This window comes from Muscardinus avellanarius, assembly GCF_963383645.1.
Source record: "Muscardinus avellanarius genome assembly, chromosome: 1".
Taxonomy (NCBI): Eukaryota; Metazoa; Chordata; class Mammalia; order Rodentia; family Gliridae; genus Muscardinus; species Muscardinus avellanarius.
The window spans coordinates 48,223,932-48,248,413 of record NC_137786.1 but is presented as its reverse complement, the minus strand read 5'-3'; the positions used below and the strand labels follow the sequence as shown (position 1 = coordinate 48,248,413).

At 37.5% G+C, this 24,482-nt stretch overlaps 1 protein-coding gene across 1 annotated transcript in view; it reads right to left on the bottom strand.

Moving 5' to 3' along the window:
• The window catches only part of RAB3C (RAB3C, member RAS oncogene family), a gene marked incomplete at both ends in the record, with an annotated part of 243,394 nt that overhangs the window by 102,848 nt on the left and 116,064 nt on the right, over window positions 1-24,482 (bottom strand). Inside the window, one exon of the mRNA XM_080696781.1 lies at window positions 11,418-11,536. Within this exon, the coding sequence (XP_080552907.1) occupies window positions 11,418-11,536 (119 nt within the window). The remainder of the gene's footprint in view (window positions 1-11,417; window positions 11,537-24,482) is intronic.

The window sequence follows — 24,482 nt, the reverse complement described above, 5'->3', positions numbered from 1 at the left end:
TCCATTCATTTGATAAATATTTATTGAACATATCTTATATGTGCCAGGAACTATTATAGACCAAGGGGACAACATACTTCATAAAAAAGACAGAGATCACTGTCCCATGAAGCTTGCACTCTTGTTGGTGAGACAGCCAATAAATATGATATGTAAATAAATTATAAGTGTCAGAGGGTGCTTAATGTTATGGAAAAAATGTAAAACAGAAAGAGGAGACAGGAGGTCTCATACTACAGTCACAATATTAAATAGGGCCAGACGAAACAAGAGAGCCTTCCTGAGAAGGCAGCATCATAGCGAAGATTTGGAGATGTGAAAGAGGCGAGCAGGCACCACATGGCTATCTGGGGAAGAGACTTCCAGGCAGGGCATAGCAGACTCAAGTGCTCTGACACAGAGGCATGGCTCGTATGTTCCAGGGAAAGCAAAGACACTGGTGTGGGTGGATGGGAGTGCAGAGAGGGGTCTGCAGAAGGTGAGGGTGGAGAAGCAGTGGGTGGAGTGCATGGGGTCTTGTAGGCTCTTGTAAGGGTCTGGCTTTAATCAGAGAGAGGAGATGTTGTGGTTGAACATGGCCATGCTTCAGATTTCATATTGTGTATAGGTAACATCTTCACAGTCTATCTGTTGCCATAGGTTTTACTTGTTTGTGCCCTTTCTGTTTTCTTGGGAGCTTAGATTTTGTTTAAAATGGATCCCAAGCACAGGGCTGAAGTGCTGCCTGGTGCTTCTGAGCACAAGAAAGCTGTGATGTGTCTCAGGGAGAAAATATGTGTTAGATAAGCTTCTTCAAGGTGCAGGTCATAGCACTTTGGTTACGAAGTCAATGTTAATGAATTAACAGTATATATTAAACATAGTGTCTCTCATTAGAAACACATATAAAACATCATTATGCATTAATCAGTTTGCAAAATGTGTGACCCTATTTATTTATGGGGCATGATTCAATATTTGCTAATTCAGTGTTTGCAGACACTTAAAGGAAAAAAATTGCAATTAAAAAAGAACATTTTGAAAGTTATAACAGTACTGTTTGAAGGACTAGAAATTTTGTCTGAGAAAATGAGGAGCTAAAATTACCTCTCAGCCAGGTGCAGTGGCATATACCTGTATAGTCCCAGTATCATGGAAGGCTAAAACAGGAGGATCTTAGCCTAGAGACCAGCCTCAGCAATTTAGCAGACCCTCAGCAACTAAGCAAGACCCTATTTCAATATAAAACATAAAAAGGGATAGGCATATATCTCAGGGTAGAATGCCCCTGGGTTCAATCCTTAGTTATAAGAACAGAAAAAGATTAACCTCAAAGTTTTTAGAAGTGTTACTTATTAAGACAAAGAAGACAACACAAGCAATAGGGTGCTTTTGTTTTGGGAGGGGGGTATGTATTAGGGTGCATCTAACTTCTAATACATATTATATATATTATATATATATTATATATATAATACATACAAGATATATATTAATAATATATATATTATATATTATATATAATAATACATATTATATTATACACATTATATATAATATGTATATATAATATGTATACATATTATACATATACATATTATATATATAATATGTATTAGAAGTTAGATATATAGGTTATCTTCACAGGAAAAATCTTTGACTCTAGGCTAGAACAACAGTAAGAAATATAGTCAATACCCTTCAGGGTAAGAGAAGAAATCCTTTGAGGTCCAAGTGCGGGTGGTGATGAGAGCTGGGGTCAGATCCTGCCCTAACCCCCCACTGTCCCCTTTGCACTGTAACAGAACTAACTTGAAGTCAACAGGATGGTTGAAGGAGATTAGAAAACCTAAACAAAATCTTGGCAATTGTTCATCATATCTTGCTTGTTATTAGGCTAAAGTTCTTTGGTGTTTAATGCAAGGTCACCTTAAGCGTGCTATATTTTTGTAAGAAAAAAAGAGAACTGCAGAGGAAGAGAATATTTGAAGGTGAAACTGCGTTTCAGTTCCTGCATATTTGCATGGGTAGCCTGGAAGTCATAGAAATGAATTATTTAACACTGGTGGGAAGATGGTGTTAGACTTTTATCCTCAGTCTGGTAGTTTTTTTTTTTTAATATCAATCTGTTCACCAGATTTCCTGCTTCAAAAAAAAACCATCTTTTATATTTATAGTTCTCCACTGTGTCATAATAAGCAGCCTGTAAATAAATAAAATGGAGGCGTATAAGCCAAAGACATTCTCCAAGAGGAAATGCAGCAGCCTGTGACCATGTCATACTTAGAACAGAAAGATGTAAGAGTCATGGGTGGGAAAGATTTTGAAGTTGAATCAAAATGCACTGCAGTATGGATAGACATTTTAAATCATGGTGCTAGACATTTAGAAAAATCCTGCATGGCCTTGCGTGTTGGTGCACTTCTATAATCCCAGTGCTTGGAAGGCTGAGACAGAAGGATCTCAGCTTTAAGGCCAGCGTGGGCAATGCCTCTGGATTCAATCTCCAGTGCCAAAAAAAAATTAAAAAAAAAGAAAAAAGAAAAAGAAAAAGAACCTGTATAACAGCAATTCAGCTGTCTTTGAGGTCACAGTCCAATTGAAACCCAGTAAGCTCTCTGGCCACATGTATGTTATCTGAAAAATACTTCAGAGGAGAAAGGGATTTTTCACTGGGGGGTCTGATTGTTTTGTAACTATTTAGCATATTTGGGGTCTGCGCCTTTATAAATCATGAATTAATTTTTTTTTTTTTTTTGGTGGTGGTACTGGGGATGGAACTCATAGGCCTTCTCAGGGACCTTCAGACAACACTCCCAGCCCTATTTTATTTTATTTTATTTTTATTTTGGAAAACAGGCACTTCGAAAGCTGCTGAGAGCCTCACTAAATTGCTGGGCTATTCTCAAACCTGCGATCATCCTTTCTCAGCCTCCAAGTACTGGGATTGCAGGCGTGAACCACCATGCCTGGTGCCATTAATTTATCTCTTAAATATAATCCCATTGGATTCAAAGATTCAAAGAACAGAATTTTTGGTTTTCATAAAGGGGTAGCTGCCAAGGCCACAGAAGCAGCAGATTGCTGTGCTGCTTCTCCGACTCCCCCTTTTCCTCTAACTGCCGGCGTAAGCAGGTGGGGCTGTGGCAAGTCAGTCTGGTCCCTGATCACGATGAGGTGCATTTTCAGGACATGGATACATGTGAAGAGCACTCTGAGCCTGGGCAGCTTCCACTGCCACTGACCAGCCTCGCTGTCTGCCGGGCACTGTGCCTCCCCCATAGCATTGGCACATGGGTCTCTCCGTCCTGCTTCCAGGGAAGGATGGCTAAAATGTGCTCTCCTGATGCTGAGGAGTCACTTTCTCCTCTTAAATGGATGGTCAACCACATTGCACACATCTTTTGTGTTTAGCTTCTCATAGTCTTTTTGAAACTTTATAGAGTCTAGGTAAATTTATAAATAAACTGATGGTAGGCTTCATTTTATACCAATTTTACAGAACTCGGGAATATAGCCAAATTAAGGATAATTTAGTAACTCCTCAAATAAAATTATTTGAACAATTAAAAGCAGGGTGTAATAGCTTCTCTCTCTCTCCCTCCCCCCTCCCTCCCTCTTCTCTCCTCTCTTCTCTTCTCTCCTTTTCCCTCTCCCTCTCCCTCTCTCTCTCTTTCCTGGTGATTGAACTGAGAAATGTTCTACCTCTGAGCTACATCCTCATGTCTTTTTAGATATTAGTTTTTAGTTTGAAACAAAGTCTCACTAAGTTTCTGGGGCTGGTCTTCAACTTTCAATCCTTCTGTCTCTCCTTCCCAAACACTGGGCTTGCTAGCATTACCACCACACCCTGCTCTAATGTGTTTTCCAAAAGAAATAATAGCCTTCATTCCTCAAAACAATTATTAGTTGCTGCTATTATCTCTAAATGCTCATGCTTGTCTTCTCCTTAGTAGCCTACAATGTATGTGCGATATTACAAAATGCAACACAATCTAATTCTATGTGAGATAAAGATTTTGCTGAAATCACTATCAGCAACTTTTACGTATAATTAAAGTGCATTTTATTAGAGAAAGCTTCTGAGACTTTAGTGCAAGTCGATTCTAATTAATTTATTTTTCTATACACATTTTCCTATATTTTTCCATCCTTAAATCAATACTTAGAGACCAATGATAAAAACGTGCCCTTTATGTCTGTGTCCCTAAGACAACCATATTTCATGTTGTAGAAGGTCATCACTGAATATCTGCAAGCTCCCTCACCCACCACCACTGCTCAATAATACTGTTGTATGAAGAAAGTTTCGGCTGCTATACTGGATTTTTTTTAACCAACTTTTTTTAAACATTACATAAATCTGTTCTGATTCCTTAAATATCTCCTAAGGTTTTTGATGCCTTTTACTTTTACTTTTTTCAATTAAGAATAAATCTTAATATCATTTTTAATTTTGGATAAATTGCCATAATACTAGATGTCAACCACTAAGCCAAGCATGGGAAGGAGGGATGGGGAGGGCATGGGGTGAGGATCGGGTGGGGGTTGACTAGCGATGTGTGCATGTATGTCTACAAAAGTTTTTTTGTATCCCACTATGATCTATGAATACAGTGCACCAATAAAAAATTATAAAAAGAATAATTCTTAAAATATCCATTTTGTGCCATTTATAATGCTGAGAATACAAAACAAAAAAACTCATTCCCTACAAACAGTTCATAATCTAACTTGAGGTAAAGACAAGTATTATACTTAAAAAAATAAAAACTGAATAGAATTTCTGTTGTAGTAGCAATACACATAACCTTTTATTGATAGGAAGCATAGAACCCTTCATTCCTAACCATGTCATACTGAAGTGATTTCCATATTTTCCACTGAGAATCTGGGTAAGGATAAGACCCTCTATAGCTTTCTAGATCGTTCTTTTAAAATATATATTGGAGCCGGGCGTGGTGGCGCACACTTGTAATCCCAGCATCTGGGAGGCTGAGCCCGGAGGATCGTGGTTCTCGGATGACCTCAGCTACTTAGAGAGGCCCTTTGTAACTCAGTGAGACTGTTTTCAAAATAAAGAATAAAAAATAGGGCAGGGGGTGTAGCTTGAAGGTCAAATGCACCTGGGTTCCATCCCCAGACCCACACACACAATATATATATATATATATATATATATATATATATATATATATATATACACACACACACACACACACACACATATATATATTATATATATATAATATATATACATACACACACACACACACACACATATGGTTGCTGGGCATAGTGGTGCACGCTTGTAATACTCGCGCTTGGGAGGCTGAGACAGGAGGATCACACAGGTTCGAAGCCAGCCTCAGCTACTTAGTGAGGTTCTCAAAAACTTAGTGAGACCTGTTTCCAAATAAAATATAAAATAGGTCTGGGAGTATAGCCCGGAGGTAGAAGTCCCTAGGTTCTATCCCCAGTACCACCAAAACAGAAATAAATAAAATATATATTGGGTTAATACAGATGATATGTATGTACTGGAATATTATTCATCATTAAAATAGAAGGAAATTCTGATATATGCTATATAATGGGTACAACTTAGGAATGATATATGAAGTGAGGTAAGCCAGTCACAAAAAGACAAATACTGTATGATTGCATGTATATGAGATGGGTGGAGTAGTCAAACCATAAAGGCAGACAGCAGAATTGTAGCCACCAAGAGCTGGAGGGAAAAGGAAATGAGGAGTTAATATTTAATGGGGACAGTATGAGATTCAGATTTGCAAGATGAAAAGGGTTTTAGAGATAGAAGGTAGTGATGATTATACAGTGGAGATGTATTTAATACGATCTCTCTGTACACTTCAAAATGGTTAAGAAGATAAATTTATGTTATATGTTTTTACTACAACAAAATAATAGAAAAAAGAGAATATATATTGGATTATATTGCATTCAGCACTGAGGATAAAAGATCAATGAATTCATAATGCAACATACAAGACAAAGTATAATCCAACAACAGAGTGGGCTAAGCTCTATGTGGTCTGCAGGAAGTGTTCAAGGAGCAGAGGTGCAGAGATTAGGGTGTGAGCAGTATCACCCTCTGAACCAAGATAGGGAGGGAAAAGGGGTGTTTTAAAGGTCTATTTTAAAGCTTCATAGGACTGTTGACATTTGAGCTGAGTTTAGGAGAATAAAAACTAATAGAGAAGGTATTCTAGATGAGAAAGAGATGGTATGGGAGGATGGAACTTTGGTAGACTAAGGAAAGTTCTGTCCAGTTGACACTTATAGCCAATGGAGGAAAGTGGTGGGAGATGGTGCCAAGGAAAATCAATATGTGGAGGCACTATCCACCATGATTAAGAGTTTGGATTTCACTCTAAATCAATGGTCTTAGCCAGGAATGGTCTTCAGGGTTATTTGTACAGACTTGAAAAATACATACTCCCACACTTTTCATGGGAGATATGGTCTAGTAGGCCCAGTGTGGAGCATGGATGGTAACAGATTGTCAGAGCTCCATGGGTGACTCCCATTGCTTCCAGAATCACCACCACAGGCCATAAGTCACCATTAAAAGTTTTATTATAAAATAAATGGAGAGAAAACAATATCTTAAAAAACAAAATGTTCATTAATGGGAAAAACACAAGGACAGAAACCTGCAATCCCAGCCACTCAAGAGGCTGAGGCAGGAGGATGGAAAACCTGAGGCCAGCCTGGGCAACTAAGAAAGACCCTGTCTCAGAATTGAAAGATAAATAAATATGAAGGGATAATAGTGTAGCTCAGTGGCAGAATGTCTTTGGGTTCAATCCCCAGTACTAGGAAGAAATGCTTTCTCTCAGGTAGAAGCTTGAGAAAAAAAAAAAAGGATAAAAGGGTGGGTGGGACTCTCATGAAAACTGAAAAGAGATCAGTAGAGAATGAGGATCAGGGTGGGGGAGGAAAGAAGAAAAAATAATGAAATTGATCAAATTATGTTATGCAATGAATCCCACTATTATGTATAATTAAAATGCACCAATATAAAAATAAAGCTTCACCGGGCGTGGTGGCGCTCCCTTGTAATCCCCGCGCTTGGGAGGCGGAGACAGGAGGATCGCGCTGGTTCCAAGCCAGCCTCGCTGGCTTAAGAGACCCTGTTTCCAAATAAAAATATAAAAACAGGCCTGGGAGTGTAGCCTAAAGGTAGGAGGGTTTCCAGGAACCCCAGTACCAAAAAAAAAAATAATAATAATAATAAATAAAGTTTCTACATGACAGTCTGGATGAGGAGAGTGGCAATAGGAAAAAAAAAAGATTACTAGATTTGAGAGTCATTCTAAAAGTCAAAATAATTGAATCTGGTGATTAATTATATATGATGGCTAATAAGGGAGAAATAAGACCTGGCTCTGATTTCTACATCTGATAACAAGCTGATCGTGGTTCTCTAAGTAAGACAGTAAATTCCAGCATAGGTGTTCGACACAATGTCTTGCAAATTGGCTCTAAAAACAAAACTGTAGGATATGTACACAATGGGATTTTACTCAGCCATTAAAAAAATTAAATTACATCATTTTCTGGGAAATGGATGGAACTGGAGGACATTATGCTAAGTGAGATTAGTCAGTCGCAAAAAATAAGATATCGGATGCTTTCCCTAATATGTGAAAGCTAGGGATAAATGGGTCATAGGAGGAACTCTAGATGAAAAAGGAAATCCTATAGGGGAGCAAACAAGACAACCTAAATGAGGGGATGGGTGGGGGGAAGAAGGAAATTCTCTAAAACACACAATGTACTTAAACATATCGAAGTCAACCACTAAGCCAAGCATGGGAAGGAGGGATGGGGAGGGGATGGGGTGGGAATTGGGTGGGGGCTAAATGGGTGACATGTGCATGTATGACCACACAAGTTTTTTATCCCAATATGATGTATGAATATAATGCACCAATAAAAAATTTAACAAAAGAAAAGATGTTCAGTAAAGATTTGTTGAATAATTTAAAACCATAACAAACCAATGACAGTATAATTGTGGATGAAAAAGAGTGGTAAGCACTAGTTTATATGATGGGTTCTGTTGGTTTTCAGCAAATCTATGTGTCTGGGGATAAGTAGAATAGGAGATTGTGCAAAAATATATGCAAAGCTGAGGATGGCATAAAAGAAAAAAGATAAAATTTGGATAGTGTGGGCTGGGTTCATGGAACAGTGAATGGTTTGCTTCGTCCTTAGAATAGTGAGAGATGAACCTGTCAAGATAAAGTGGCGCCATGATGCAGGATGTCTCAAAATCATTGGGTTGAGAAGGCTTTGATTACTTCAGGAGGCAAGGGTGAGCCATTACTTTTGGGCACGGGTATTCCATGATCTTCTGGATCATGTTCTTTGAAAAGAAGCTTAGAACAACAGTAATATAGGATAGATTGGAACAAAAGGAAATCTGAAGCAAAAAATCAATGAGAAGGCTCTAATAAGGAGAGAAGCAAAATATAACAATGAAAAATTGAGCAAAAGAACGGTCAAAGAAGAAATGAAAAGGTAGGCACCGATTCAAAGGATATTCAGAAAGAAAAAAAAAGACCAGCATGAGCTGGTCCCCGATTTAGATGGCCGAAAGTTGGAGCTGGACTTACTGTGGACCCAGAGTGATAGAGTATTTGGCTGCAGTGAACAGAAGTGATATTGTTAAGAAAATGACAAGTTTCGGATGAAGACTGATTTACTCTGAAGCACCAGCAGAGTGTTCAGGTGAAGCAGTATTCTGGGTACCTAGAAATTAATGTGGCAGTTTACAGAGAGACTGGGGCCAGCTATTTAAATGTAGGAGCCACCTGGTGTGTGGGTATGTGAAAAAAAGTAGCTTTGGAAGTGGATAAGTTAATCGAGGACACAGAGTTAACATTGTGCAAAAGTCATGAGGAGGTCCTCTGCTCAGGGAAAGAGGGGGTGGAATCTAGGAGGAAAAAGAGGAATGATCTCAGAGAGACAAGAAGAATTTAGAAAGTATGCCTTTCAAAGGACAGGAAACCGAGTTGATGACAAAACAGAATAGTTAGAGAACCTGAGGTGGAGGACACTGAAATAGGGCAGATGGGTCCCCTAGCACAGGAGGAAGTGTTAGCATAGGTGTAGGGTGAAGTCAATGGCCTGGGGTTGTTGAAGGAAGGAGGAGGAACATGAGAAGCCGCGTATTTCCATATCACTCCTTTTGATGCTAAAGTCAGGATACTATTGTGTGGCTCCTGGTGTTATTGCTATTTGCGTTTTATTCTCTGTGTGTGTGGTACAGGGAATAGAACCTGGCACATTCTACCTCTGAGTTCTATCCCCAGCCTTGTTTGTTTGTTTGTTTGTTTGTTTGTTTGTTTGTTTTTGCGATACAAGGCATGGAACCCAGGGACATTCTACCTCTGAGTTACACCCCCAGCCCTATTTTTTATTCTTTATTTTGAAACAGGGTCTCACTGAGTTGCAAAAGGCCTCACTAAGTAGTAGCTGAGGCTGGCCGTGAACCGCGATCCTCCTGTTTCAGCCTTCCAAATGCTGGGATTACAAGCGTGCACCAACACACCTGACCTGCTATTTGCTTTTAATGAGTTCAGTGTATCCTTCCATGCATTTTCAGTGGTCAAGTAGCTTCATCAAAACAATAGGACAGGAAAAATTATGGGTACAAACAGCATTTGGAGTCCTGAGTTCTGAAACTTCACTTATGAACACTTCCTGTCAAAGAAATACTGAGTCTTACCACTTCCAGAGAGGAAATAGTCAAGGTTAAAATTACCATTTTGCGTGACAATATATGTGCCACAGCTATGTATGGCAATTAATTAGATATCACAGTACCATTAATTGAACAATTCTTTTGGCACTAACTTGAATGCTACGTTTATCAGAAACTAAATGCCCACATAGATTTGTATCTATCTCTGGACTTTCTATCTCATTCTCTTTTATACCTAACCATCTATATTTAACTGGGATTGCCTTGAATTTATGCATTAATTTGAAAGAAACTGGCATTTTTATAATATTTATTCTACTGCAAATATGGCGACTTAAGCTTTCTTCTATGTTCCACAGAGGAAGATGACGCTAATAATAATAATAATAATAATAATAATAATAATAATAATAATTTTATTATATTATTATTATTATTATTATCATCATCATAGAGGTCCCAATCTTGTCTTTGTCATCTTATAACTCTGTACATCTCTTTTGAGTTATTATTGTCAATGGTATTATTTCACACATTATAAGTGTGTGTGTGTGTGTGTGTGTGTGTGTGTATAGATTATAAAGATGTAGATATCTTCCCAGATGAACAAATAGCATTTAAAATAAACAACCTAAATCAAATTAAAGCTTTTGAACAACATCTGACCCTCACTGAGCTGATGATACATATGTACATACTCATTTTAGATACAATTATCATGGAAAAGAACAACATCCTCTTCATTGCTAACCCAATGCTCCTTCCTTTCTATAAGGTGAACTGTGACTCTTTAGAGTTAAAATTGAAGTCTGCTCGGTCAGTCCTGTGCCCCTCCAATGGGCACTCCATTTTCCTTCCAATACCACACAAAGCCTGGGCTAGATTCTAGTTCCCTCCACGGAAAAGCAGCTCTTTTCAGCTCATCTCTGGAATTTATGACCATTCTCCTGGGCTCCTTTGTCTCCTCCTCCCAAGGTGGTGTGAGACAGGAGGAAGGAAGCGCCAGCAGTAATCCCCACTGCAAGTCACAGTGAGGTTGGACTCCTGTGTGCTCAGATGATGATTCCATAGAGCTATGAGTCAGCCAGAAGTTAGGTTCTGTTTTTCCCTTCATCACAGTCCCTTGAAACTTTTCAGTCTGAATAATCTATTTAGCAAATCTTCTAGACAAGGACTCAGCATGCTATTTCTGTAAATTGCCAGATAAAAAACATTTTAGGCTTCTCAGGCTTCTGATTTCTGCCGTAGCCATGTAACTTTGCTGTTGTGATGTAAAAGTGTCATAGACAACAGACAAATGGGGTTGGCTCTGTTCCAATAAATCTTAATTTATAGAGAGAGTGGTGGGCCAGATTTGGCCCATGGGCCAATCCAATCATTTGTAGATCCCTATTTCAGACCAGTAAACCATTTTTTTTAAAATAAAAAGCAATGCACTAGTCTCCATGGAAGTAAGGATGGCAGGATGCAAAACATTTGCTGTGAACAAAATAAAGAAAAATCACCAAAATGACTTATCCACAATCCCTTGACAATGATTCTGAGCACAGCTGTCATTTCTTTGGCTTATGAAGCACAACTGGGATGGTAGTTTTTGACAAATACACATATTACATAGCAGTGTGGTCATTGCTTTGGGAGGAAGAGAGAACTGAATAGAAATCCACCATCATTAGTAGTATCAGCATTTGCTCTAACTTACCAATCCTGTACCGCATTGAAGGATTCTTCATTTGTGATGTCATACATTAAAATAAAGCCCATGGCCCCACGGTAATAGGCTGTGGTGATGGTCCTGTATCTTTCCTGTCCCGCTGTGTCCTAAAAAATAACAATATAAGCTCTCAGAAATAAGGCAATGCATTTTGGGAAGTGTTTAATAATTCCCCAAATAATCATATATCAGAGAGTCTAAAATGTATGTGTAGTGTATATCTATTTTTAGTCTTGTTTTTCCTAATGATTTTCATAGGAAAACCACACTGCAGTACTCTGAAAAATTATTTTTCTACAAAAATGTAACTCAAGGTATCTTCTACATGTTCATTCCCTGTCTTAATCAGCATCTACCTATAATAAATAAGGAGGATACATATATAAAATTGGTGGCTTTTTGTAATAGTTTAGGGCCAGAGGAGATTGTTAGCTCCCTCACTATTTATTATCTGTCCACTAATACAAGTCACTGTGAGGAAAAGAGGAAGAATTTTATGGAATTGTTTCTGCCATTGGAAAGTTTACAGTTCCATTTTACCTTATTCAACTATAAAATGACACAAGAAATACATGCCACTGTGTGTGTGTATTTAGTCGATAGAGAGATCAGAGGGTAAGTTTCTGCTCTCCCAATAGATAGCTGGTGAAACTCCTGAACCTTGTTAAACTAGACCCCTCTACAGTTTGCATGCATGTTTGGGTGGCATGAAATAATTCATGTGCAGTGCCTCTCAAAAATCACAGCACACAAACAGTGGTCAATACATGGCAAGAATCAGCTGCTGTTCCTGAGATGCAGAGGAGGAAGGCTAACCCAAGACTGGAGATAGCAGCTGACCAAGAGAAGGTCCCAGGCCTGCCGAAAAGATGATATGCAGCATTTAAATCTGGGAATCAGAGGCAGACACATTACCAAAATGCTCCTGTTACATATCAAGTATACTGTAGCTGAAGAAATCCTCAGTTCAATCAACCCTTGCCTCATTGTCCTCTCAGGATCTAAGGTACAATTTATAATCCAAATGATCCATGGTTTCCCCCACCATTTTCTCTGGGATTGGGGTCTAATTTCTCTTTCCTACTATTCTGTAAATGCTCAGCGCTTTGGACAAAATGTTATATTATTTCTTATTTAAATTTGGCTCCTCTTTCTCTCCTAATCACTAAGATGCCTCTTCTATGCAGAGGACATCCAGCTCCTCCTAAAATTTAACAGGCCTTGAGGGAAGAACTAATGTGTCAGACAACACAAGAACAGCTCCCTTTACCACAGAAGTGAAACCAGTGCCTCATGGAGTCACTATGGGGCCAGGCTCATGTTGGATATGCAGTTCCTTTTCCAGAGGCATCCTCCTGTGAGGATGCTTACACACAGCCATGACAACAGTGGAAAACTCAAGACCATTTATGATTCCCTCCTCATCTGTGTGGCAAATCCTATTTGAATCCTGTAAGTTTAGAGAAAAATGATCAAAGGAGATTGAGGATCTGTGAATGATTCTGAAAGAATGTGGGGGTATAAAATAGAACTGAAAATTAGCCTATAGTGTGACTTTCCATAATGCCAACAATTAGTATATTCTATTCTTGGAGCAGGGATAAGACTGGCATGATCAGAAGATGTTTTTAGGTACTATTAGGGAGAATAAAGTTTCAAAAGTAGGATGCAAATTGAAGTACCCAAAACAGCTGAAATAAAACAAAACGAGTGGGAGAGAGCTTTCAGAACATAGTTCTTTTTTTTTTTTTTCTTTTTCTTTTTTTGTACTGGGGGTAGAACCCAGGGGTTTTCTACCTCTGGGCTATACTCCCAGACATATTTTATATTTTATTTGGAAACAGGGTCTCACTAAGTTGCTGAGAGCCTCACTAATTAGCTGAGGCTGGCATGGAACCTGTACGATCCTCCTGTCTCAGCCTCCCAAGCTCTGGGATTACAAGCGTGCGCCACCATGCCTGGCCAGAACATAGTTCTAATTGAAAGAAAATTAAAAGGAAAAAAGAAAAGAGCTAGATGCGGTGGTAGATGCCTGCAATCCCAGCACCTGGGAGACTAAGGCTGAAGAATGGCAGGTTCAAGGCACTGTTTCAAAATAAAATATAGTTTAGGGCTCTGAGGATGTGACTCAAAGGTAGAATGCCCCTAGGTTCAATCTCTAGTACAATAGAAAAGAAAAAAGGAAAAGTATAGATTTAAGCACTTGAAAGTTGGACAATTTCTTGAATATGGAAATTATATTAGGAATGAAATTGAAATGATAGAAAACCAAGTAATAAACTGGGAAATATATTTGCACTGTACCAAAGAGAACAGGGGTTAATTTCTTTAATATGTAAAATAGTGTTAGCCATCATTAAGAAAAATGTTAACTATTCTAAAAACTATTGTAAACAGGCACATAAAAGACTAATCATTAAAAAGAGTTGAATCAAAACCATAATAATAGAACCATAATAATAGAATTAGAAATGCAATGCTTTCTAATTATATTCCAATACAATAATTATTTCTTTGTGATTATTTGGGCATTTTATTGTACTTTACTCACTAATTCATAAATGTTAAATGTATATGTTAGAGATATCAAAAACCATGGGACAAATACATAATTCCTCAGGCTCCAAAAAGCCAAAATTGAGCTTATTTGAATATTCTTAGATAGTCACTAGATTTAATTCAGTTAACAGCTAGCTATCTAACTGTGAAACATATAAAAGAACATGGATAAAACTTGAGAACCAAATTCCCAGAGACTGGGTTTTAAAAAGCAAAGTATAATCATAATTTTATAATGTGTTTTGCTTTCTGGGGATCTGAACCCCTTATAGATAGCTAGTCTGTCTATTGAAAAATGTTCCTACATTTGTCTTATCTTCATATTTTTGAAAACAGAGTATCAGTAACTTCCTTATTTTGTCTATTTTGAAGAACCTTAAAATGGCTTTCTTGTTATCTGAATAAAATATCTTCTTGGCATTGACTGAATGTCTTTGGTGCAGGCTGGAAACTGCATGCCCACTGCCTTCTCTGTACACATGCAGAGCTAATTTCTCAGTACAGGAAAAGAGCCGATACACTGTGAGCACTGCTAAAATGTGACCTCGACCCTTCCTTTCAAGCATAATTTCAACACAGACACTGAATAATGTTGTGTTGGCAAACCGTGGTTTTATCTCTTTCTTCTTGACCTTTTCCAGAGACATGTCCTCCTTTCAGAAGATTTTAATTTTATTGTGACAGCAAAATGAATTCTAGTGTTACAGAATACATCAATTTCACATTGTGGGTGTATTTAATTTTTGAGAGAGCAGAATTCAAGGCTCCATTACATTGTGATTTAAATGTTACGGGAAACTGCTAGAAACCACAGAGTTAGATAGCCAGTATATTTCAAAAATTAAAGAAAGGTGGGATCAGGGGACTGGGAAACAGCTTTCAAGAAAAAGAAAAATAAAGAAGCTTTCAGATAGTACTTAACTCACAGCAAGGGGCCACATCTTCAACAGCATTCTGATTTGAACCTAGAAACACAATCTAATTGGAGGTATTTATCACCTAAAAGCTCTCAGGGAGGAAAAGGAAATGTACCGAGAAGAGGAAGAGTAATAAGAAATACCAACGGGGAATTTCTTTCCAACTGCAATGAAAATATATAGAATAAAATGAATCCACCAAACAGGAAGTTGACCCTCTTAGTTTCAGCTACCAAAAACAATTTCTGGATTACAAACTCATTAGCATTTTCTTCCATTGTATCAGGAAGAAAATAAGTCAGAAAAACACTTCATTACATTTGACATTTACTAATGACGATAAAAGGTTGTATTTGAAAGGAAAGAACATTTTTATAATGTCAAGTGCCACTAATGTAATTCAACATAACAATCCCAGAAGATAACTGGCTAAAATGGTGCTCCTTCTCCCTGTGCTCAGGAAGCTGCCTCAGTGCTGGTTAGGTATTGTTCCTCTCTCCAGATAACGCTAATAATTGCTGATACCCGATGATTTTCTATAAATGTAAGTGCTTCATGATTGAAAAACACATTTGGAAATCTCTTACAGAGAAAATAAAGGACAGAAATGTGACTAAAAGATGCAACTTTTCTTCCATGAGCAATCACTTTCTTTTTCTCACTTTGTAGAGAAAAACTTAAATCATTTTAGTTCTCTTAAATATTTTGATATCCTAATTATGTTTTCAGGAGAAATTTTTGGCTCTAATGGTAGATCTGATTAGCAAATACTTGACTATCTGTCAAGAAAAGAACTGTGAAATAGAAAACATTAGCAGCTTGATAAATAGTAGCTAGGAACATTTTCAATTGAAATTTTGACATTTCCATCTTTGTTGTTGCCTTCAAATCTTTTCCTTGAAGGAAAAAAATTTTAAATGGTATATATAGCATTCTCAAGCCATCCTGAAGTCATGCAGAGATAATACACAGCTTCAAGATTGAGGAAATTGCTTTCATTTGTAAGGCATGGGTTATATTGTAATTTGTTTCTTGTTTTGGTGGCTACTTTTTTGTACTGAATTAAGGGAAAATGGGTGAATCAATAGTAAAGAAACATAAATGCTATCACAACAATTGAAATACATTTAATGAAATGTCTAGAGAGAGAAAAATAGATTGGAGGACAGAGAATCCTGGTACACGATAAAACAGGTAATTCTATGGGTAGAGAAAGCAAATAAAAAAGCATTGTTATTAATTAATCAACAAAAGTAATTTGATTAGATTAAATTAAATAATAGATAATAAAGAGGGAAGTCAATAGAAGTAGGGACCTGAAACACTGTAACCCAAGAAATAAAGTATTCTTGTTACCAGTGAGTTTCCAAATGGACACAAAGATGTGAGTTGGGGAAAGTAAGGTTCATTTATTACTCAAATATAATGTGGTTTTTACTAGTCTTTTTTCAGATAAGTCTGAAAAAAGTGTTTGAAATCATTAAAGAAAGATCAGTTATGTACAGTACAGCTTAATATTAGGACTGATTCTTTTACTCATTCATTAAAACATCTAGTCAACAATTATCACTAGTTAGGGACTAAGGCTGTTACATGATAAATTTATTTTTATTCTAGGCATATTTTGTAGTGTGTGTGTACTCTTTTTTTTTTTAAAGTACTGGCATTCTACTCCTGAGCTACATAATTCCAATCCTTTTTAAAAAAAATTTTGATTTGAAATGTAATTGCACTAGATTTTTGAGATTCTTGCTATGTTGCTGAGGCTGTCCTACAACCTGGGACCCCCCTTTTTCAGCCTCCCAAGTACTGGGTAATGGACACATATTTGTACATCTTAAAATTCTACCCATTACAAGAATTTCTTTAACTAGAATATCATATTCCTTACATGTCTACAAAAGACTAAAGTTGTGAAAACATGTTAAAAACCAGAGAACAGCCAGGCACGGTGGTGCACGCTTGTAATCCTAGCATTTGGGAGGTTGAGAGAGGAGGATTGTGCTTTGAAGGCAGCCTCAGCTACTTGGTGAGGCCCTTTGCAACTCAGTGAGACTGCTTCAAAATAAAGAATGAAAAATAAAATAGGGCTGGGGGTGTAGCTTGGAGGTAGAATGCCCCTGGGTTCTATCCTCAGTACTGCAAAACCAAACCAAACCAAACCAAACAAACTAGAGAGCATAGGGACTAGAAATTATAGTGGAGACAATTTGTTCACAGTTGAAACCATGCAATTCAAAGTTCCTGTTATGGGTTGGATTGTGTCCCCCAAAAAGAGATGTTGAAGTTCTCACTTCCAAACCGGTGGCTGTGACCTTCTTTGGGAAAAGGACTTTGCAGATGCAATTAAGTTAAAGTTAGGTCATGCCAGATTAACATGAATCCTAATTCTATGACAGAAGTCTTTGTAAAAAGAGAGAACATATAAACAGAAAACACAGGGAAGAAGGCCATCTAAGGTACAGAAAAGGATTGCAGGAATGTCGGTGACCACCAAAAACCAGATGAGAGGCTGGGAACCTATTTTTCCCTGGAGCCTTCAGAGAGGCTACGTTTGGACACCTTAATTTACAACTTCTAGCCTTGAGAGCTATGAGATAGTACACTTCTGGTCTTTCTGCTTTGTGTACTTAGTGATACTGGAGATTGAACCCAGGGCTCTGTACATGCTAGGCAAGTGCTCTACTACTGTTGTCCAGGCTGGCCTTAAACTTGGGATCCTCCTGCCTAGGCCTCCAAGAATAGCTGGAATTATAGTTGCACGCCATCATGCCTGTCCAAATTTCTATTGTTTTGCTGGGTGGTGATGCACCCTGTAATCTGAGTACTTGGGAGGTTGACACAGGCAGATGGCAGGTACCAGGACGAGATCACAGGCCTCAGCAAGTGGTGAGACTCATATCAACTTAGTGAAACCCTGTTTCAAAATAAAAGTAGAATAGGACTGGGAGTGTACCTCAGAGGTAGAATACCCCTGAGTCTAACACACACACACACACACACACACACACACACACACACACACACACATTCTGTTGTTTTAGGATACCCAGTTTGTGATATTTTGTTACAGTAGTCACTGATCCAGTTGGCAATCTTTAGGAATAAAGTAAAGGGAATACAAATTTCTCAGCTACCCATATATATAACAGGAGAAAAATAAAGAAAATTAAAGAAGTCTACCATAGCCTTGCTGTAAAATCTGAAAAAATGTGACACTCTAATGCACTACTATATCCCACTTAGGTAAAATTAGTTCTCTTTGTGTGTTTATTTGTGTGTGTGTGTGTGTGTGTGTGTCTGAGGATGGAACCTAGGGGCACTTGATCTCCAAGCTACACACACTGCCCTGGTTTCAGCCTCCAGAATGCTGGGATTACAAGTGTGTGCCACCATGCCTGGCTTAGTTCTGCTTTAAAAAGTGGTTTACTATAGCTTGCTTCTTTAAAATAGAGATTACACACACACACACACACACACACACACACACACATACACACACATACACACACACACACCCCTAATCTATTCTTGTACATGTCCTATTTGAAAGACAGTATGATAGTGCTTAATGTGATGAAATTATATATTACTTCATGTTGAAATTTTATCCACAAAAGATTGAGATGCTCTTGCAAAATTATCATTTAAAGTTATGGTGTATACTGAGATAAAAACCCCTCAAACAACAGAAACAACAAAGTGCTGATTATTACACATCACTTCTTTTCTATGATGATGTTATTTTCCATGAAGTTGCATTCATTTGTCTATTTCCATAAATAGGCATAAAGCAGCACCAAACTTAGTCGTATAAAAATAGCAAGAAAAATAGGAAGCTTAAATATTTCATGATTTCTTTTTGCATGTTTATTTTTGGAATAAAATAAAACTTTTTTTCTTAGAGCAGTTAATCCTCTATTAAAATAAAATTTATAAACCACCTTTCTTCATAGATCTTGTACCATCAATATGAATTCATTTACACACATTTTGTTATACAAGCATCTGCAAATCAAGCCTGCATTTTAGAAGAAAGCATTAATAAACTGGCCTCTAAAATAGTTCTCTGATCAATTTAAATGTTCTCTACCTATTTCCTTTATCCATTTTCTTCATACCAGCAGAATTTATTGATTAGATTTTTGGTGATGTTTAGCTCTGAAATTCCTAAACCCTTATTTTACAATGGCATCCACTTCTAAGTAAAGCCGAATAAAATCAGCCCGAGGCAGAAGGATAAAACTTGACCTATTATTTCGTGGCTGTGTTACCATGGCAATTCATCTTTCCCGGCAGAGTGGTGCAGGCATATATAGCTCTTTTATAGGGGGCCTTTGACTTCATTGTCAGTAATACCCCAACATATCTACCAATTGAATGTTTCTGCTCATGAGTTGGAAACACTTTTCAGTAAACACCTCTTAAAGACTCAGATGAATTCTCTGCATGCCCTTATTAAAACTGACAACCAAAAACAAGTCAGGACATCTTTACTCGTTTTATTTAAGGGCTTGTTTTCTAAGGATATTTAACACTGTGTTTTCTTTCTTACTAATTAATCTTTTTGACATACTTCTTGCTAGTGGGATTTCGATTATTCTCAGCTTTTACAAAACTCGAGGCATAAATACTTAAACACAGGCAACTAAGAGCTTTTAGTCAAGGTCACTGATGGTTTTTCTTCACAGGAAACTATAAAATATGTGCATTAGGTCAAATGTGTTATATTTTAGAGGGCAACAGGGTTTTTTGTTTGTTTACTTGTTTGTTTGGTAGAAAGTATTGAACCCAGGAGCATTCTGCCACTGAGCTATACCCCTAGCTTTTAAATTTTTTTGAAATAGGGTCTTTCTAAGTTGCTGAGGATGGCCAAGAATCTGTAGTCCACCTGTTTCAGTCTACCAAGTACTCGAATTATAGGCATGTGCCACCACACCTGGCTGACAGATGACAACAGCCTCTGAGTGGGACATTCACTCTTGCCCTAAATATTGGAAACCGAATTCATACAAAGCAATGGGAGCTCTCATTCACAGAGCCATGAGCCAGTTGGCTCACCTCTTAAAGGTGTTGCATAGGCTTCTGATCTTCATTCTCTCTCATTGTCTTTAAACTATGCTATCCTCACGTACAAATGTATATGTGTAGCTATCCTCACAATATAGAGAAAAAAGGAATGAATTGATACAAATTGGAATTAGCTCCAGGAAAATGTAAGACTTGTGCACATTCCCAATGATGAGTAGATGTCAGTGGGCTGAGAGTAGAGAGTTAGTTATCAGGTTAAACTACAGTTAGGATGCTGGGAAAAATCAGGGGCAAGGAATGAAAAGATTGACTGATGTTTATGCTTTGTACATTTTTCTACCAATTTCCTTTAGGGACCAAAACAATATCAAAGTATTGCAGAGATTTTATTTGGCATCTGAAAATTCACCAGGTTCTACAAATGCAGTATCCTCTCCCCTCCCTCCCTCCCTCCTTCCCTCCCTCCCTCCCTCCCTCCCTCCCTCCCTCCCTCTCCCTCTCCCTTTCTCCTACACATACATACATAAAGACACACACACATATGCACACTCTCTTTTTTTATTTTGGTATTTTCAGCAAAAGTACTGAGAAGAAATTATTTATTTTAGTGCAAGATTCATATTATGACATGAAAGAGAGAAAACACAGTCTAAGCTAGTACCAGCTATTTGTCCCTGAGCAAATAATTCAACTAAAAAAAATTCAACTGAATCTTCACTTTCAAGCTAAAATATTGATAACATTATCTACCTTTACAGGGTTGTTGCTAGAATGAAATGGTATTTTTAAAGACTTCTTGTGCATACTAAGTTCTCAATAAATGAGGCTTCTCATTTTTAGCAGCAGTATATATGAAAGTAAGAACAAAGCTTTGGGGTAAGTCACCTGGGGTTCTACCCTGGCTCGGAGATGCTCATGCCGGCTGGCTTTAAAAATGTTACCAAACCCCTATGAATGTAAGTTTCTTGATTTCCAAAAATCAATACCTAGTTCTGAGTTGAAATGCAAGGCACAAATAAAGAAAGTTCTCTGTAAACTATGAATTACTATGGGCAGTATCGTCTTTATTGATCGCGTAAAGCAGAGTAAAGAATTGAAGCTAGCCTGCCTGGTCCCAATAGAAAGCATGTTCCTGACAAGTGTGGTGATGAACACCTATAATTCCATTACTTGGGAGGTTGAGACAGGAGAATCACAGGTTCAGGATAAACCTCAGCAACTCAGTAAGACCCTGTTTTAAATTAAAAAAAAAAAAAATAGGAATGGGAGTGTAGCTTGCAAGTAGAATGCCCCCTGGGCTCAATCCTCCAAACCACCAAAAAAAAAAAAAAAAAAAAGAAGAAATTTTATTCCTTACTCATTCTACCTCCAAAGTAGGGGAGAAAATAGTTATCCTTCAGGATTAGCCAGTATCCACTATTTTATTTTCTCTCTGTATCTCCCCTTCCATAAGAAGAGAATGGAATTTAAAGATAGATAAAATACAAAATTAAATTCTGGTCAGGACTGTCACTTCATGATGCTTACTGATTTCTCTCTGTGTGTTTGTGTGTGTGTGTGTGTGTGTGTGTGTGTGTGTGTGTGTGTGTGCGCATGCCATTCTTATGTTTATGGCTTTGACCTTCAATGAAACAACAATAACAAAAACACCAACAAAAAAGCTAATGAATTACATGGGCATTTCAAGCAGCAATCCCCACATCTAAAACTATTCGGATTGTTAAGAATCATTTAAATATAAACAATATGTCTAATAAATGAAATCTCTAAAACAGTGTCATGGAGAATGAAGATGTAGAAATCAGATGCTGAAGAAATAGAAGCTGCTGCCATTTCTTGCTGAATGCCCCACGTAGAGAGAGCAAGCAGGCAGTGGGGAGCCAGCTGTGAGACAGATGTGAGCAAGATGATGAAATGACTTGCTCTGCAAGGACCCTGGGAGCATGGCAGAAGGAATTTCAGGAAGGTGTGTCTTGATCCCAAAGAGGACTATTTTGATAAAGGTGTATATTTCTCATGTTGTTTGTTTCTTTCATCCTAAGTAATCTAAAACATGTAGTGAGATGATTCTACATTAAAATTGAGAATTCCAACATCAAAGGCAACTTTAAGTTTTTGTACCATCTTGCGAGTTAAGCTGTTAAGCAAGTTAAACAAGTTAACTTACCTGGCATTCTGGAAAAAGTGACACTCAAACCGAGCTGTCAGGAAGCCTGGGCAATTTCATGTGTGGCCTTTGTGACTTTGCATTCTATCTGAGATGATCTACTATTGAACTTTACAAGGAACAGAGTCATCTATGGCCTCCTAAGGTCAATGATAATTGCAAAAGAGACAATGCTAATTAGGTGATTAACCCTTGCTCTTTGCCTGAGATTTTTTTAGACTTTCATTTTCTTTTCCTTCTTTCTTTCTTTCTTTCTTTCTTTCTTTCTTTCTTTCTTTCTTTCTTTCTTTCTTTCTTTCTTTTTTTTTTTGGCTATGTAAAACCCATCAAGTGATGGCTTCGATTGCTGTTACTTTCTTCCATTTGGTAAACATAGACTGGTGCTCAGCTCCAGAGTTGGAGGAAGTGATATCAGAGGTAGACATTAGAACCTACAATGACAGTTAAAGAAAGGATGGAGAGATGTGCTCAGAGAAAACAGTTCAAGGAGACTTCAGCAAACCTCAGAAGTCTGAAAAGTAACTTCCTATCAACTTGAGGATCCAAAAGTATTTCTGATAGAGCAGAAATACATCTTCATTCAAGATAAAACTATATTTTATTAGGAGAAGTAGGGAGAGTGCTAGTCATTGGCTGCAAGAACTATGGAGGCTAGAAAGGTAAAACATCTAAGTTGGAAGACTGACAGGTGTGGACACTCCACACTGTGAGAATCAAGTCCACACCTCCTTTTACACCATTATTTTGTGTGCTGTTTTTGATGGATAGGAAACTTAACCATAAAGCCAAAGGAAAAGAACAACTAATATAATGAGACCAAAATGTATTAAAAATTAAAACTCGACACATAAATATAGAATACAATCTATAGTCTTTATACTGTTTGAATTCTATTTAGGGGTCATATTCACTGCTAAGTCAGAAAAAGCCTATTTCCAGGATTCATTACAAATGAACAAACCCAACTACTTTCAGATTAACAGAAATAAGAGTAAAAAGCCATGAAGGAAAAAGAATTTTTACTAATTTATGTGTAGAAGAGAAAAGATACAAGCAGGCAGAAGTTAAAATAGTATATAAGACATCTGTACACTAACATTTAAAATATAAGAAAAATGGTTAGGTGAGACTTAGAAAATTATTACTGATGTTGAAATAAAACTTATGTATAAAGCAAAATTTAGGGATTATTTTCATAGTAAAAAGTTACAAAGATAACTGCATTACAAACAGACCAAATAGGCCTAAATCATTTACCAAATAATCTGGTAGTCCATAGAAGCATTTTCCCCACATTTAAATAACATTGACAACATGGTTGCTGACAGAAAAAGTCCAGGGAGGGTGTCAGTATTCTGACTATAATTCAAATTCTCATTTTCAAGGCAAAAACTTTTTTTAGGGCTTGTGTACCAGAAAAATGCATTTTTTTCTTATGGTGTAAACATGCTCTGTGGCCCAAACAGCTTGACACAGAATCAGGAGCAGATGCACTGGCATCTTCTGATCTTTCTCATACAGGAAAGATGGAAACTTCTCCAGCTGGGCACCACTCTGGCTAGATTTTGCCAGGCTTGATAATCATACTGTGCTAATATGGTCAGGATCTGATCCCTGCATGTTCTTCCTATGCTCCTAGCCACCAGACTACATGTTCCACCTGCTGAGTGATTTCACAAATGTAAGAGGCAGGCAGACGGGAGAGAATGTATGATTGTTTATGCCCAGATTCATCATCCTTCATAGAAAGATGAAGGGATGATTCTTGGTATCCAAAGACTATTTCAAGCTGTAGAAGAACATGACCATGTAGGAAAGAAGACAAGTAACAAATTCTGATGCAGTTCAGGGTTGGCATGCAGGAATGTATTCGCTGTTGTAGCTCCCAAGTATTCTTTCATTCCTTTAAACTTTTCTTTTCACAAGAAATATTCCATGCATCAATATGTTCCCTGTTTACGGTTAAAGTTTGTAAGCCTTTATAGAATTAAGAAGATACGGTTGGTGTGAAATTTAATTTGGGCATTATTTTTTAAAGATGTGACTATACACCACTTTTTAAACTTTTTATTGGTGCACTATAGTCATATATCTTAATGGAGTACAAGATGGTGGAGACATAAAAGCACACATCACCCAATTAGGTCTTACCCAATTCTCACCCCATTCCCTCCCCCTCCTTCCTTCTCATGTTTGGTTTAGTGATTGACATTGATACATTTGTTTAAGTACATCATGAACATTAGAGAATTTCCCTCTTACCCCCTCCCAGCCCCTCAGGTCACCTTATTTGCTCATCTATAGTATCTCCTTCTTTGTCTAGAGTTCCTCCTATGACCTATTTTCTCCTTAGCTTTCACATATTAGGAAGAATATCCA